The sequence below is a fragment of the Brachyhypopomus gauderio genome, chromosome 20 (genome assembly GCF_052324685.1).
Source record: "Brachyhypopomus gauderio isolate BG-103 chromosome 20, BGAUD_0.2, whole genome shotgun sequence".
Taxonomy (NCBI): Eukaryota; Metazoa; Chordata; class Actinopteri; order Gymnotiformes; family Hypopomidae; genus Brachyhypopomus; species Brachyhypopomus gauderio.
This window is the reverse complement of record NC_135230.1, coordinates 6,251,523-6,266,425: the sequence shown is the minus strand read 5'-3', so window position 1 is coordinate 6,266,425 and position 14,903 is coordinate 6,251,523. Positions and strand designations below refer to the sequence as shown.

At 42.4% G+C, this 14,903-nt stretch overlaps 2 protein-coding genes across 2 annotated transcripts in view; one reads left to right on the top strand and one right to left on the bottom strand.

Moving 5' to 3' along the window:
- Window positions 1-359: 359 nt before the first annotated feature.
- On the bottom strand, window positions 360-3,245 carry pmm2 (phosphomannomutase 2). Its single transcript, XM_076982579.1, has 8 exons — window positions 3,070-3,245; window positions 2,570-2,681; window positions 2,383-2,459; window positions 2,152-2,243; window positions 1,773-1,872; window positions 1,550-1,625; window positions 1,291-1,406; window positions 360-1,188 (listed from the first exon to the last, which is right to left on the bottom strand). The coding sequence occupies exons 1-8, from the start codon at window positions 3,136-3,138 to the stop codon at window positions 1,084-1,086; spliced, it is 747 nt and encodes a 248-aa protein (XP_076838694.1). The 5' UTR covers window positions 3,139-3,245; the 3' UTR covers window positions 360-1,083.
- Window positions 3,246-3,372: 127 nt separating this feature from the next.
- The window catches only part of mad1l1 (mitotic arrest deficient 1 like 1), a 47,906-nt gene continuing 36,375 nt past the window's right edge, over window positions 3,373-14,903 (top strand). The window contains exons 1-11 of the mRNA XM_076982578.1: window positions 3,373-3,523; window positions 3,844-4,013; window positions 5,275-5,440; window positions 5,802-5,942; window positions 6,990-7,169; window positions 7,269-7,393; window positions 7,486-7,567; window positions 8,470-8,600; window positions 9,038-9,152; window positions 10,849-10,910; window positions 14,454-14,540. Coding sequence (XP_076838693.1) covers window positions 5,294-5,440; window positions 5,802-5,942; window positions 6,990-7,169; window positions 7,269-7,393; window positions 7,486-7,567; window positions 8,470-8,600; window positions 9,038-9,152; window positions 10,849-10,910; window positions 14,454-14,540 — 1,070 coding nt within the window. The 5' untranslated portion in view covers window positions 3,373-3,523; window positions 3,844-4,013; window positions 5,275-5,293. The remainder of the gene's footprint in view (window positions 3,524-3,843; window positions 4,014-5,274; window positions 5,441-5,801; window positions 5,943-6,989; window positions 7,170-7,268; window positions 7,394-7,485; window positions 7,568-8,469; window positions 8,601-9,037; window positions 9,153-10,848; window positions 10,911-14,453; window positions 14,541-14,903) is intronic.

Here is a 14,903-nt window from a genome sequence, read left to right as displayed (position 1 = left end):
TGTTCACACCGTTAACAGCCGAACAGGAGTGAAGAAATGAAGAATCTTAAAGGACCTCCTGACAAACGTCTCCTCCCACGCCACGAAAACACTGCAGTGCAGTGTGAATGTATCCGACAGTGTACATTTTACACTGTAAATATATTACATTTACATTTATGGCATTTAGCAGATGCTCTTATCCAGAGCGACTTACAAAAGTGCTAATTTTAATATTCTGTGTTGGTTCAAATCTGGTCAGATTTCTCTCCTTTGTTCACCTCAATCACTACATGGTTAAGCTGACCAACATTAGCAATGGTAAGTAGATAAGGTTGCACAGGTTTGTATAACATGAGCTTAATTGACAGAGTACAATGTATTTTGTTCAGTTTATTACAAAACATGGCTACAGTTAGTCAATGAATTTTCCCATATCAAAACTACATTTATCACATACCTTCAAATCCATAGAAAGCTCCCACACAGTTCCCAACACTGCCAAGATCTAGAGATTTAACACACATGAAAACTGAACGAACACGTGATCCATGCTGCTGGAGCACTTAACCGGACTCTGCTTTAGTGACCCGTCTACAACTCTGAAACCATTTGACGAACGCTGACTTGAAGCAGAAGTATGAGCATACAGCCCAACCATGAGGAACATACAACCCAACCATGAGGAACATACAGCCCAACCATGAGGAGCATACAACCCAACTACCCAGGAGCTTAAAAGAAGCTACCCTGTTAAATATCCCATATCTTCCCAATCATTTTTTCCTTTGAACTTAGTGATGCAAACATAGAGGGTTCTCTAGCCCTCCCTTATAGTGTTTGTGGATGTTCAAGGCATCATTAAGTATTCATTTAAAGCTTGGAAGACCAAAATTGAGATGATTACAACCAAATGTTTCTTAACATTTGAGATTAACTGCTTAATTAGAGGTAAAATCAGAAAATACACACATCTCCTGATGTCTTCAGTAACGGGACATGTTTGGCTCACTGTCAACAATCAATACAGTACAGCCTGAAAGACCACACAGGTTCTTGATTCAGCAGGAAAATGCTGAGGTCAGAGGTCATGCAAAGGTCAATTCAGCTGAAGAAGAGCTTCTCACAGATCTGCTGTGTGTCATCCGGCGATGCCACCTCGTGGCCGATCGTTCGGGGGTCTGCATAGATCTCGTAATCGTTTCCTCCCTGATGAAGAAAGAAGGCAGAACTAGTCAAACCTCAAAGGCCACATAGCCAATTGCTGTTAGTTACTGCACCACGTCTTACTGATAAGACCTCAAGACTCACTGGCTTGGTTTTGTCACCAAAGAAATGGATGGTTTGGTACGAATCCATCTCTACGATGCCCAAACAATATCTCTTATCCCAGCCTTCTGGGAATACATCAAAGCTGATTTGTCCTCCTATGGTGTAAGCAAAAGAACATGCACACACACATACGCACAGACACATCCATTCTTTTGAGCTTCCCGGAACATGTCAAAAATGACCTAATGCAAACACTCAAGGAAACATACGAAGACAACACACACACACACCCACCCACCAATGGAAAAAACGAGTCCTTTCCCAGCAAATTCTTCTCGTAAAACGGCCACAAACTTCTCCCGAATCTTTTCTTTCTACAGGAGGCACATGTCAGGAAACTTTAGAATTTTTAATTTGAGTGAAATCCAAGAGGACTTTTAAATGTCTCATCCCAACAAAAAAAAAAAAACACAAAGAATATATCATGTATTATGGATGTTAACAATGCAAAAAAGCCTCACCTTGTCAAGCTCGAAGAATTCTATTCGCTCTTGCTGGCTGCAGCTTCGGCCAATGGGAGAAACGTTGAGCATTCCATTCCGGAACTCAATAAATGTGCCCCTGCATGGGAACATCAATCACATTCTAATAAAACCAGTGAATAGAAAGATGCAGTTAAAGCTCTCAAATGTGATTTATATAAACATTCGCCACTAGGAGTCAGCAAATACTTGAATTTTGTGTTAATAGATTGTCAGACTGGGCAAACTGGTCTCAAGACCATGTGTATTTATAACGGTGGTAAATATGTACTGGCACAGACACGTATGTACATCCATTCTTCAATTATACCCTTCATTAGTGTAGTAAAAGCAATGGACAAGACAGGCAAATTCTCACCTTTTCTTGGGCAGTTTAATCTTAGCCATGTAATTTAAGCAGAAGTTGATGAAATCCTGTAAAAGCTCCTCTCCTAGGTATGCCTGAATACTCTGATTAATGGAAATCAAATGTAAGCTTTTGTATCACACCAAAAAATGCCAACATGCGAAAGCTTTCGTGGGCACATCACATTCGCCATGATGCATATGTGATGAACTCCAGCAGGGAACGGTATGAAACCCCTCTTACCTGCACAGAATGCAGCTGCCCAAATCTGTACGCAACTAGACCGTTCTCAGCAAAAACATAATCCACGCAATCAATCACTGCGAGAAACGTGAGAAATTAACCAATATCAATGACTCAAGAAAACAGAAGATGTACATTAGGAAGTGTGTTTCTGTGGAAGAGCACTTGAGAACCGCCAGTGTCGCACCATCATCGCCCAGCTGCTCTTTAATCTTGCACAGGTCCGAACCACCAACCACTCCAACTCTCACCCGCTCTCTTAGTTTAACCAAGAACTCCTGCATGCCTGGAGTCACTTTCTAAACACACAGACAGACAGAGACAGACAGACAGACAGACAGACAGAGAGAGGAGGGGGGAGGGAGAGAATGTCATTCATTTGCCAAAATAAACAACTACAAGGATAATACAACTAAGTAACTTCCAATTATTTATGCACAAATAAATAAATAAATAAATCAGTGGTGAGCTAAACCTACAGTCAGACAGACGTGAGCCAATTCATTTGCTTGAATCCCTCGAATGGTTTCAAAACAAATGCACGCAAAAACGAGTCATTTCTGCCTTGAAGTCGACATTTGACGTTATTCTCCTAGTTTTACGACACTGAAACTCTGCGAGCTAACGCGGAACTAATGATGATCCATCATGTTTATCCCTCTAAATCCGGGATCACCCGTCACTCACTTGCCGCGCTGCCGTTAAAGTCCCGTCGACGTCGAAGAGGCACAGGGTGGTTGTGTCTGAGGTGGTCATCTTACTAGACTGCTCTAAACACACTGGTGTTGGTGTTACTTTGAATTGACCAGACCAAGATACAGGAAGTGCAACGTCACACACACACACACACACACACACACACACACACACACACACACACACACACACACACACACACACACACACACACACACACACACACACACACACACACACGCACACACACCACACACGTCATCAAAGGTGCGCCGTTCAGAAACGACGGACGCGGACACGTGTGTGTGGACCAGAGGGCCGGTGGGTGGAGATCAGCGTTCAGCCTCCATCCTTTGACAGAACTGCTCCACATACAGAATCCCGACGTATTAAAGTCAGAATATCCTGCAGAAACTGCAAAGAACACATAAATACATCCACCAAGGTACCCTGGTCTAAGGTGTCCTGAAAGCATGTAATGAAAAGCTCTAAAGTTCAGTGTGGAGAAATCATATTTGTCTTGACCTTAGGTTTAGGAGTTATTGATATACTTTTAAAACATTTTTATTTTTATTTACTTAATGTTTTTATTTTTTTATCACGTTTTGTTTTTGTTTAACCTGTGGTACTTATTTCATTTACTTTGATCTTTGTTTTCTATCTTTTGTTATACATTTCTTTGTTTTTAAATATTTTTAAATGTTTTTATTTCCGTAAAATGAAATAATTCGTACATGTTTCTTATAAAGATGCATTATTATAAAGTTATAGACGGTGAGGGTCCGCAGCTGTTGGTGGCGTTACTGCCCCTCTGAAGCCCTGACACAACCTGCGAGGAAGAAACGCGTCGAAAGGAGGGAGATTCGGCCAGCCGAGCTGCACTACACAACTTTATTTTGTTTTTAGTTTTTTATTTTTAAAGAAAAATTGAAAAGGTACACGCCATTTCATAGAATAATAACTATCCGTGAAAAGAGTCGTTTGCAATACTGAATCATCAAAGTGAACCCCTTCTGTTAGCTAGAGGCGCCCTGCTAACCTAACGAACAGCTGCTAGGTTATGGTTAGCTAACAAAAGCAAGCTTATATGTCTGCTAGGAAGCTGGCTAACGCCAAACTAACTAACTAAATAACTAACTAGCAGACTAAGCCATTGTAGAAACAGTTAGGATAAGCGAGGCGAGTTAATTTCATGATGTTATTGGTGTTTCATAGCTGAATTTGGCTCTGTCTGTCTCAAACACAGCTAGCTTAGCTCGAACCCGTAACCTAGATACGGTTGCCTAGTACAGCTGCCTCTGCGTCACAAAGGGATCGTTGGTAAAACAAGACGAGCCCATCATCGTCCTGAAAGCTAGAGCAATATTCTGACTTCGTCTTGAACGAGTTGTTTGTATTTCGCTGACCCCCGAGTCCCTCATGCAAAGTGTGTGTGTATTTTTCACAAGCTTTGGCTCTGAAATGAACTAATATGGTTAACAAATATAGATGACAAACGTCACGATTCACTGGAGTTCCTGAAGCATTGTTACAAGTGGTTTTGGGTGTGTTACAAACTTGACTGAACACTGTAGTGCTTGTGGTCCTATAGGACTGGAGTTATACTGCCTGCAGTTAGCCTTCAAGAAAACTAGATATAGATCCAAACTTCTCGAAATTGATTACATTCTGGTATTTGATCCACATAGACGCACATTACTTTGACCAGGCACAGATAGGCTCTGTAATATTGGATTTCAGTTTCATTGTACCTGCTCGTGGTGATCACTGGGCCCCTCTGGGGTTGATGGCTCTGCCAATCTAATCTAATCTTGGGTAATACACAGAAACGGTTAAACAATCCTAAACGAAGTGAATGATGGCTGGTTTGCTTTATGAGCATCGACTGCTACTCGATGAAGAAGAAGAAATAAGAAGAAATCTAATCACCAGTTGCAAGTGACTTGAATGAAACAATAAAAATATTTTAATGTATCTACAAATTTTAAATTACAGTAAATAATTCTCAATTTGGGCCGACTTGCATATTAACGATGGTGGTCATAGGCCTCATTTAGTTCTCTAAACTCTCAGTGCATGTGCAAGTGAATGTGTGCATGAAAATTCAGAGGTACCTTGAGAGTTGTGCACTCTACCTAGAAGAATTTTATTCTGCTTATGTGTTTTAATCAAGTCTCCCACCTCTACATCTCAAAGGGCTTTGGAGGTTGCCAACATGAGTGATCTGGAGGATGATACCACCATCTTTTCCACGCTGAAATCTTTCAAGAGTTTAATCTCTCGTCCAGACCGCTCTTTGCACGAGGCTGAGCCTGCTTATGGCAGAAGTGACCTTCAGAAGCTGTATATGCAAAGAGTGGAGGTCAGTCTCAACCCATTTACGTTTACAGCATTTGGTGTATGGTGTTATCAGAGCAACATTCATATTTATCAGGATGACAGTAGATGTGCTTTGAGGGAACCAAACCCATGACCTTGTTATTAGCATCATGCAACACCTGGTCTACCAGGAGAGTTGCAGGAGCCTGAATCTGTCAAACCAGTGGTGTAGGGTTAATTTCAAGATCCATGGGGTTGGTGGGCACTGCTACCCAACATATGAGTAGTGAGCAGGCATTATCAAAACCAAAAAATGGAGTTGATCACGATAAAGTGGGAAAATCACAAATAGAAGGCTTGATCTTGCTGAGCCTGATGTGATGTTGTTGTTGGGTGCCCTGCAGATGGAGGAGGCGGCGGAGAGAATCCGCTCCCACACCAGCCTGCTGCAGCTCACGCAGGAGAAGCAGCAGATGGAGCTCAGTCACAAAAGAGCACGCATAGAGCTGGAGAAAGAGGCCCACGTCAGCTCCAGGGACCTGCAGGTGCCCCCCCCCCCCCCCCCCCCCCCCCCCCCCACACACACACACACACACACACTCTCCTCGAGCTAAAGAAGGAGGCCCATGGTCAGCTCTAGGGACCTGCAGGTGCCACACACACACACACACACACACACACACACACACACACACACACTACTAGAGCTAAAGAAGGAGGCCCATGGTCAGCTCTAGGGACCTGCAGGTGCCACACACACACACACACACACACACACACACACACACACACACACACACACACACACACACACACACACACACACACTCTCTCTCTCCTGGAGCTAAAGAAGGAGGCCCATGGTCAGCTCTAGGGACCTGCAGGTGCCACACACACACACACACACACTCTCTCCTAGAGCTAAAGAAGGAGGCCCATGGTCAGCTCTAGGGACCTGCAGGTGCCACACACACACACACACACACACACACACACACACACTCCTAGAGCTAAAGAAGGAGGCCCATGGTCAGCTCTAGGGACCTGCAGGTTGCAGTAGGGCCAGAGTACACAGTGTTTTCTTTCTTTTTCTTTTAAAGTGGTGTTGGGGGTCTCTCACACACACACACACACGTGCACACTTTCACTCTGCAGTCCTCTTAGCTATGTTATAGATGTAACACCGCAGTCAGAGAACAATGTATCTAGAGTTCACACTTTTGACATCAGCTGTTGTGTCCTTGTGCACTCTAACATTGCCGCAAGGGGGCTGTCAACACGTAAGGTAGATGTGGAAGAAAACTGACATAACGTGAACTTTCCGAACCTATACAGCGTTGTACTGCTTGAACACGCAGGTGTAAATTAGAGTTAAAGAAGTATTCACAAGAGACAGAAATGGAACTCTCCTATGGCTCATACACGTTTTTAAGCTGCAATTGCTTCTCTGTGGTCTGCAGTTGGCAGGATAACATTTTTTTTGTCATTAATCATATATTGTGGCTCATTTTCATGTTCATTTTGTGTTGATTCATTTATTTTTGTAATATCCAGTGCTAACGTTTATGCAAATCTTTTTTTCTTTTAAACAGAGGCAAGTTGACCGGAATCAGGACTTGCTGTCAAAGATCAGGCGTCTGGAGGAAGAGGAGGAGAAAGCAGGCCAAGCTCTTAATGAACAGATGGATAACAACAAGGCCCTGAAGCAGAGTCTCCAGGAGCTCCAGAAGCAAGCGGCAGATAAGGACAGCAAGGTCGCAGAGGCCAACCAGGTACAGAGTGGGTGGAGTGGAAAAGGAGAAGGGGCTTATCACCTTTAACTGCCAATGAGCTCATTACAGTTTCTCTCACTGGGTGGGTGTGTCCCCTAGATGATCAGTGAACTTAAGGACGAGTTGCGAACACTTAACCAGCAGCTACAGATTCAGGAGTCCAAGTTCTCCACGCAGAACCTGGAGAACCAGGCCTTACAGGAACAGCTAGAAATGCAGCGCAAGTATGGCCATTACCTGTCTGCTGAGTGTTCACACATTACATCTTGTTATAGCTGCATCGTCATGTCATACATCATGTATTTGCCTCCAATAGGAAGTACCAGGAGGTTAATCAAAAGTACCAGAGTCTGCAGTCATCTCTAATGTCCAACTCTGACAGTGACCTCAAGGTTAAGGTCAGTCTCAACACCGCTGACATACAAAACATTCAAAATTTCTATTAGTCTATTAGGGCTAATTAAACCCTCTTCCAGTATGTTTTCTTTAATGTGCCAAAATAGTGCTGGATAATAAATCAATATCAATATATTTCGCGATAGAAAATGTTTCAATAAGGGTGATATGATTTTTTAAATAATTTTCAATATTTCGATAAAAGCTATTTACAACATTACAATGTTCATAACCGGGCGTAGCCGTTAGTTCATTGTGTTCAGTGACTGACGTCCACTACATCCACGCAGCCAGTGCTCAGCTACAGCAGCCTGTGCTAGTTTTGGTTTGGCTCCAACGTGATACATACTAGCTGCAAAATGAGCATCGTTGACCGCAATACAAATGTGACTGAACGAGCTACGACGAGCGATGTTAAAGCAGACGAGATGGATGATAAAAGGGGAGAGACTCATTCTGTGGTGTGGAAGTGGTTCGGCTATCGAAGATATTAATATTGACCAAACCAACGAGTTTGTTTATTTGACGGTGATGTCGTGCTTCATGTTCATATATGAAGGCTGAATACAAATAAAATGTTGACAGATTTATTTGTAGTATTTTTATTTCTATAGTAAATATAGTTTTATAGGAGGAGGTTTCATATACTTGACATTCATTTTTCAGACATTTGTAGGTGGTACAGACATCCGTTGTGGGCATTCTTGGCAGTTTTCTGTGGGTTTTATATTGTTCATATCAATATCGGAATTGTATCGTATTGACCGAAATTAATAAGTATATTGCGATATACATTTTGCCCATGTTGTCCAGCCCTATGTCAGAATAAACTGCAGTTTAGATCTAAAAGAATTCCTGAATCTTTGTAGCTCTGCATCGATGTGCTTTGTGTCTCTGGTCATAGGAACTGAAGCGGCGTCTGGACCTCCTGGAGCAGGACTCTGTGATTGTGAAGAACATGAAGAGTGAGGTCTCCAGGCTGCCTGAACTGGAGAGAGAGCTCAAACGTCTTCAGGAGGAGAACTCCTACCTCCGGTACCCAAATTCTACATCCAGCCCCCGGGCCAGGACAGCGTTGCTCAACATATTCACGCTTGCAGATGTTTACCCCGCGTTATGTAATGATTGTCATAACCTTAAAAAGCGGTTTTCTGGGATTGAATGATTTGAAATGTTTACTTGCTTCTGGTGCTCTCAGGCTCCAGCAGTAGCTCTTTAAGCACATCCCAGAGCTGTGTGTGTGTGTGTGTGTGTGTGTGTGTGTGTGTGTGTGTGTGTGTGTGTGTGTGTGTGTGTGTGTGTGTGTGTGTGTGTGTGTGTGTGTGTGTGTGTTTGCGGCCTTATCGTTTCAGTGAATTCTTTTCCGTGGGTGTGTGCGGCCTTATTTATTTAACGCATTTTCAAGGGGCTCTCCAAATGTGAGTGTGTTCAGTTTGCCTCTTAAGTCTGTGAATCTTGTCTTCCTCATTCAGGGAGATGAAGGAGAACAGCAGTCTTCTGAAGGAGGAGACTGAGGGCTTGAGGAGGAAGCTGGGGAGAATGGAGAAAGTTCTGGAAGAAAAGCTGAAACTGGAGTTGGACAAAGAGGTAAAAGGGTCAACGTGCACTGTTTGGCCCTCTAGTGAATATGGTCACCTATAGTCGTGCGCTTGAGGAGTTTCTTTTACTGTGAAATGTTGAGTGCCTCATAAGTTCACGCTGAAATGATCTCCACATATGAAACCAGTGAGGTCAGAAAATCAAGTCTGGGTTTCCTGCACATCTCATGAATTTTCCGTATGGATATGTATGACACTCTTGATTTGGAAATTGCAATAATGATAGCAATGAACTCATGAATCAGTGAACATGGGAGTTAACTGCATACATTCAAGGCTTTTGTTTCTGAGGTAATTTTTGTGTTGGCATTAGTAGCACAAGTGAGAAGCCCTTGGAATATACCCTGTTCTGAGCCTAGCCCCACTCCCCCACCCCTTTATTAATTAATTTATTTATGTATTTTTTGTTTAAACTATTATTAATGATGGTCATGTATGACATATAGCCTGCTATTATGACCTGTAAGCTAGTCATGATAGCCTAATGTTGGCATCCAACTCCAAGCGACTCTCGCCTAGCTGTATGTTAAGACAACCGTGTAGCTAAACTTGTTAACTTAGCACGGTTCAAAGATCCCCTGAGATCCCAGATTAATTTTAGCCTGTTTTGTGTTTCTTGCCTCAGCCGTCATGCAAGTCAAACTGTGTCAAAACGAAGACTTACTGAGCCCTGGATTGGTTACAGTCTGCCAAATAGCAAATTACCCCCTCAAAGGCAGGGCAGCAGTTAACAGCAAAGCTATAATCAATCCAAACAGCAGACATCGTTAGTAGGATTTAAAATATTTATTTCTGCATCCAGACAAATTTTTTCATCTCCCAACTTTCTAGGTCGTTTGGCACGTTAATTGTTCAGCATTTTGTCAGTTTTTTATTCATTTGCTAGCTGCAGTTGTGTGGAAAACGCCCCAATGTTTAGAAATGAGGTGTTTGATGTTGGTTGACCTTTTGTTATTGAAACGTTGGAGTGTCCAACATGATGGACGTGGTCATATTGGCAGGTTGTCTACTGTAGTGAGTGTACGTTTGGCACATTTAAACAGACATTTATGCAGATGAGGAAGAAAGAACAGTGATCTGCCTAAAATTGACTGTGGCAGAAAAAATGCTGTACCAGACGCCAGCCAATTATAGCATTACCAGAGTGTACGCGGTCTGTAGGTTATATATTAGAATTACGATATGTCTCGTGATTTATTAAAATGTGATTCGTGTTGGTGAATCCGTAATGTGCCTGGTTAGACAGTTCTGCACTATTCTCACCACAATCATTTATGCGTGTTGGATCGATTGAAACCTGTGATTCATCACAACACTGAAGACTGGAGTGTTGGCAAGGCCCTTTGTATCCAGCAGACTTTAGTATGGCAAAAGCTGATTATAAACAATTAAGATGTATTGTGCCATTCTCCGTAATACCCGTGTTACACTGGGCCCTTTTGCCTTAAAGCCAAACTATTCTTCAGAGGAATACCTTAAAGAAACATGCTAACATGGGTAATAACGAATGGAAGCTAATAGCCACTAATTAGCACAAAGTCATTTTCCCAGTGATTATTCTACTCTGAATAGTTAACTTAATTAGCATTTAGACTGAGCCATCTTTTATAAGCAGTAAAGCTTCTAGTCTATAACTGAACATTGTTTGCACCCCTCTCCCCCAAATCCACCACAAAATTCAACAGAAATTGCAGCAGGAACTGCACTCTTGGGAGAATGTTGGGCAGACGACAGGTCTAAACATAAGGTAAGCAACAGAATGTTTTTTTTTGTTTGTAGAATGCATGTAGTCAGTATCTTTCATCCTTGAAATCTGAATGTTTTACTGGTTTTCTTGCACAAGTTAGCAAAGCTGTTGACCACTAGAGGGTGCCATGGTCAAAACAAAATTTTTGTTAATCTGTTAGCACTTTTATACTCCTGTTGTACATGCATTTGCCAGTTTGCTCAGTCTAGTAGTTTTGAGTCCTTTCCACACCCTGTTTCTTCATTAATGTCATGTCGTCTTGTCTTTAACCCCCCATCCCCCCTCCCCTCCCAATAAAACAGTGTTGCATTTTACTTCCAGGTTATCAAGTGCATTAGTATGTGTTTGGTCTTGGTATGTTTTTCACATGCCATCTTTTCACTGACTTACAGAATAGAGAGTTTGTTGAATACACAGAGTGCATACTTTGTACATATTTCTTGTCTCTGTATTGCTGCTCTGTAAATAGTTCTATTTTTTTACTTTTTGTTTCCCATGTTAATGTTGGCGTATGTACACTGGTCCATGGACACTGGACTAGAGTGTTGGTACACACCTTGTAATCATTAAATTTGTCAGCTTCAGTTAAGTGTATAAAATGCAGCTCTTCGACACCCAGCCTGCCTTTACCATCATTTGTGAAAGAATAGGTCCTTCTGAAGAGCTCGCTTGAGAGTTTGAGCATGGCACTGTAATGGGATGCCACCGTTGCAACAACTCAAATATTCCACAACCAACTGTATTATTGAAAAGGGAAGACATTTAAGAACCACATCAAGCCCGCCACAAAATGGCAGACGTCGTAAAGTCCTACAGCGGGATGGCCGAGTGCTGAGGCGCATAGTGCGTAAAAATGGCCGACGTTCTGCTGACTCAGTAACTGCAGACTTCCGTACCTCCTCTGGCATTAACGTCAGCCGAACACATTGTGTCGGGAGCGTCGCGGCCTGCGTCTCCATTGGCTGAGCAGCTGCCTCCGAGCCTTACATCACCAAGCAAAATGCCAAGTGTCAGAAACCCCTTGGCTCCAGTGAAGGGAAATCTAAATGCTTCAGCGTACCGAGGCGTTTTGGACAGTTGTTTGCTTCCAACTTTGTGGGAACAGTTTGAGGAAGGTTCCAACATAAATCCATAAATGCGTGGTTGAGTGAGTTTGGTGTGTAAGATCTTCACTGGCCCGCACAGAGCCCTGACCTCAACCCCACTCAACACCTTTGGGAGGAACTAGAGTGGAGTTTGTCAGCCAGGTCCTCTCTTCCAACATCAGTGTCTAACCTAACAAAAGCTCTTCTGGATGAATGGGCAAAAATCCCATCTTCCCACAAGAGTGGAAGGGCTGGGGACTTTGTATAATCCCTGTGGATTTAGAACGGGATGTCACCAAAGTTCCTGTATCCCAATACATTTCTCCATATAGTGTAGCTGTATTACTCGACAGAAGACCTTGTACCAGGTTATAAAGATGAAAAGAAATGTATCAGTTTTAATACCTTGAGTGGTATTCTCATTAAATTTGTATTCACTGAAGTTAAAAGCTTTTCCCTCGTCAATATCAGTATTACAAAGGCCAAAGTGTTGCCCAGAAGATCCAGGGATTATTAATCCTTTAGCGCTGTTCCTTTATAGGGTCCCTGTCATGGGAAGTGTCATTTCCATTGAAATACAGAATAAATATTGTTTATGTAATACCTAAAACACCATTCACTCCTCCAGTCCACGCACTCCATAAACATAATCTCGGTTGCAAAAACCGTTTATTTGAAATGTCATGAGCACAACCATTACATTTGTACCATTACATATCTCCGCCTTTTACGCCTAGAGCCATTAGCCCCACCCACTGTTATTGCGGTTATGAGGCGTCTTGCTGCTCTGAGAATAAACAGGGCAGCCAACCAGTGGAGAGCTCATTTATCTTTCTTTTATCTTATATATTCTAGGGGATAAAGAGAGGTTGGAAAATTGTGTAAAAATGAATTATGGCTGTTTTTGAAACAGAGCCACACTAAGCTAAGTGGACATCAAGGAAACATAAAAGATGTAGGACATGGGGCTCTTTAACATCCTCTCTAAGAGTAGCATTCAAAAAATGCTTAACTTCAAATGTCCCGTATAGTCATTATCATTGGCTGCAATATTTCTTATCTGGTTGAGTCTTAATTACCTAATAGACTAAATTGTTCATGCTTCTTTTCTTCTGCCTTTGGAAGAATTTATAGCCATTCAGGAATTATAAATTCTTTGAAATTCTTAGATAGAGGAGACTGAGTGAGGTAGATAGATCTTGCAAAAATGTGTAACGTGCACCTTAAAAGCATTCTTAAAAGGCTGTATGTCAGTGTTGTACATTCAAACGAACTGCATGCTAATGTGGCAGAAGAGGGGGCGTGGCCTGTTCTCACCAGCATGGTGAATGAAGCAGCTAGGGACTAATTAGGAATGCGAGTCACGCCCCAACCTCATGGTGTCTGAATCATGCCAGAGCCTGATTTGCACAATTACACTTGATGAGTCAAGGAAACAATTATTCTAATTCTAATCTAGTAAAGTTATTTAGTTGTATAAGTAAATTGCCAAGTGGTAATGGGACCTGAGTTTGTGTTGACGTGTCCCAAGTCACCAGTAGGACGAGAGGAGATGGATACATGCACACTGGCTGCACTTGTTGGGTACGCCTGGAGTCTATGATTATTCATTAGACTTGTCCTATTGGCTCCAATGGTGCATTACGTGCCAGAGAGGCACCGAATGGCATCAGTTAATTATTTATTACTCATCAAAGCCAGTATCTGTGCTGGCTTTTAGACTGCCGCTAAATTGCACTAAATCTCATCAAATGATTTCATCTCCGGTTTGCGAGACTCCTCCTTCGACTTTTGGTACTGGCTTCAGTAGATTTGTGATGGTAATATAGTATTGGCTTCCACTCTCGCTGTTTTAAGCTATTAAACAATGATGGATTATTTAGTTTCTTTGTGCTTGGCCGTTAAAAGCGCGGGGAACGTGGAGTTAATTAGCTCAGGGAGTGGTGGGCCGGCTCCTGCTCTGGCTTTTCATTAGACTTTTCATTAGGTTCAATGGGAACTGGGCGTGAGCCATGGTGTACTCGGGGAGCCCTTCGCTTATCACCAGGGCACGCTGGCAGGCCAGGGCAGCCTGCCGCTCACGTGAGAGTTCTGCAGGTTCACGCCGGAAACACACGTGGGTTATATCGGGCCGTTCCGTCGTCTTTTATCTCGTTGAAAACGCATGTCCACTTGATTACGTATAAATCTGGAGAAACTAGTATGGAATTAAACAAAGATGTTTTTTTTTTTTCCCCTGCTTAATTACTTTCCGCAGTGTGCCCTGACAGGTACCTGTAGTTAACTTCAGCTTATTAATGTAAATTTATGCGTTTGATCATGATCCATAATGATGATGATGATGATGCAGATTTGACTGGTTGGCACTTGCCATTTCATGAGCTTCTCAGTAGAATGTTGTTTGGAACTCCTTTAGCTCAAACATGTGATGCAGTTAATGTGTTAATTTTCTTAATAGGAAACCAGAGGACTTGTCCAGGGAAGTCATACAAATTCAACAGAGGGAGCTGAACCTGAAGCAGCAGAACTACACGCTTACCAGCAAGTAAGGAAACACGGGCGCACACACAGGCACCGTTTTGTGTTGCCACGAATGCCAAAGTCATTCTTTGTTGTCTACATGGTGTCAGAAGGTTGTGTGTGTATGACCTCAATTATAGGAGTTTCCCCTTTAGGCAGCTTTCTTCTTCTTCAGGGTGTTCTTAATGCCGATGTTTGTTTTAAAAAATGCATTAGCAGTTAATGCACTTTGGCTTAATTACCACTACAACACCGAATGATAGGGCAATGTGTGAAAAACGTTCTACTGTAAAGCTGAAAGGCATTCCTTCTGAATGCAAAGAAATACTGTTCATGGACAAAAGTAATTGGACTACTAATTAACCACTTTGATTTGCATTTTAAGTCC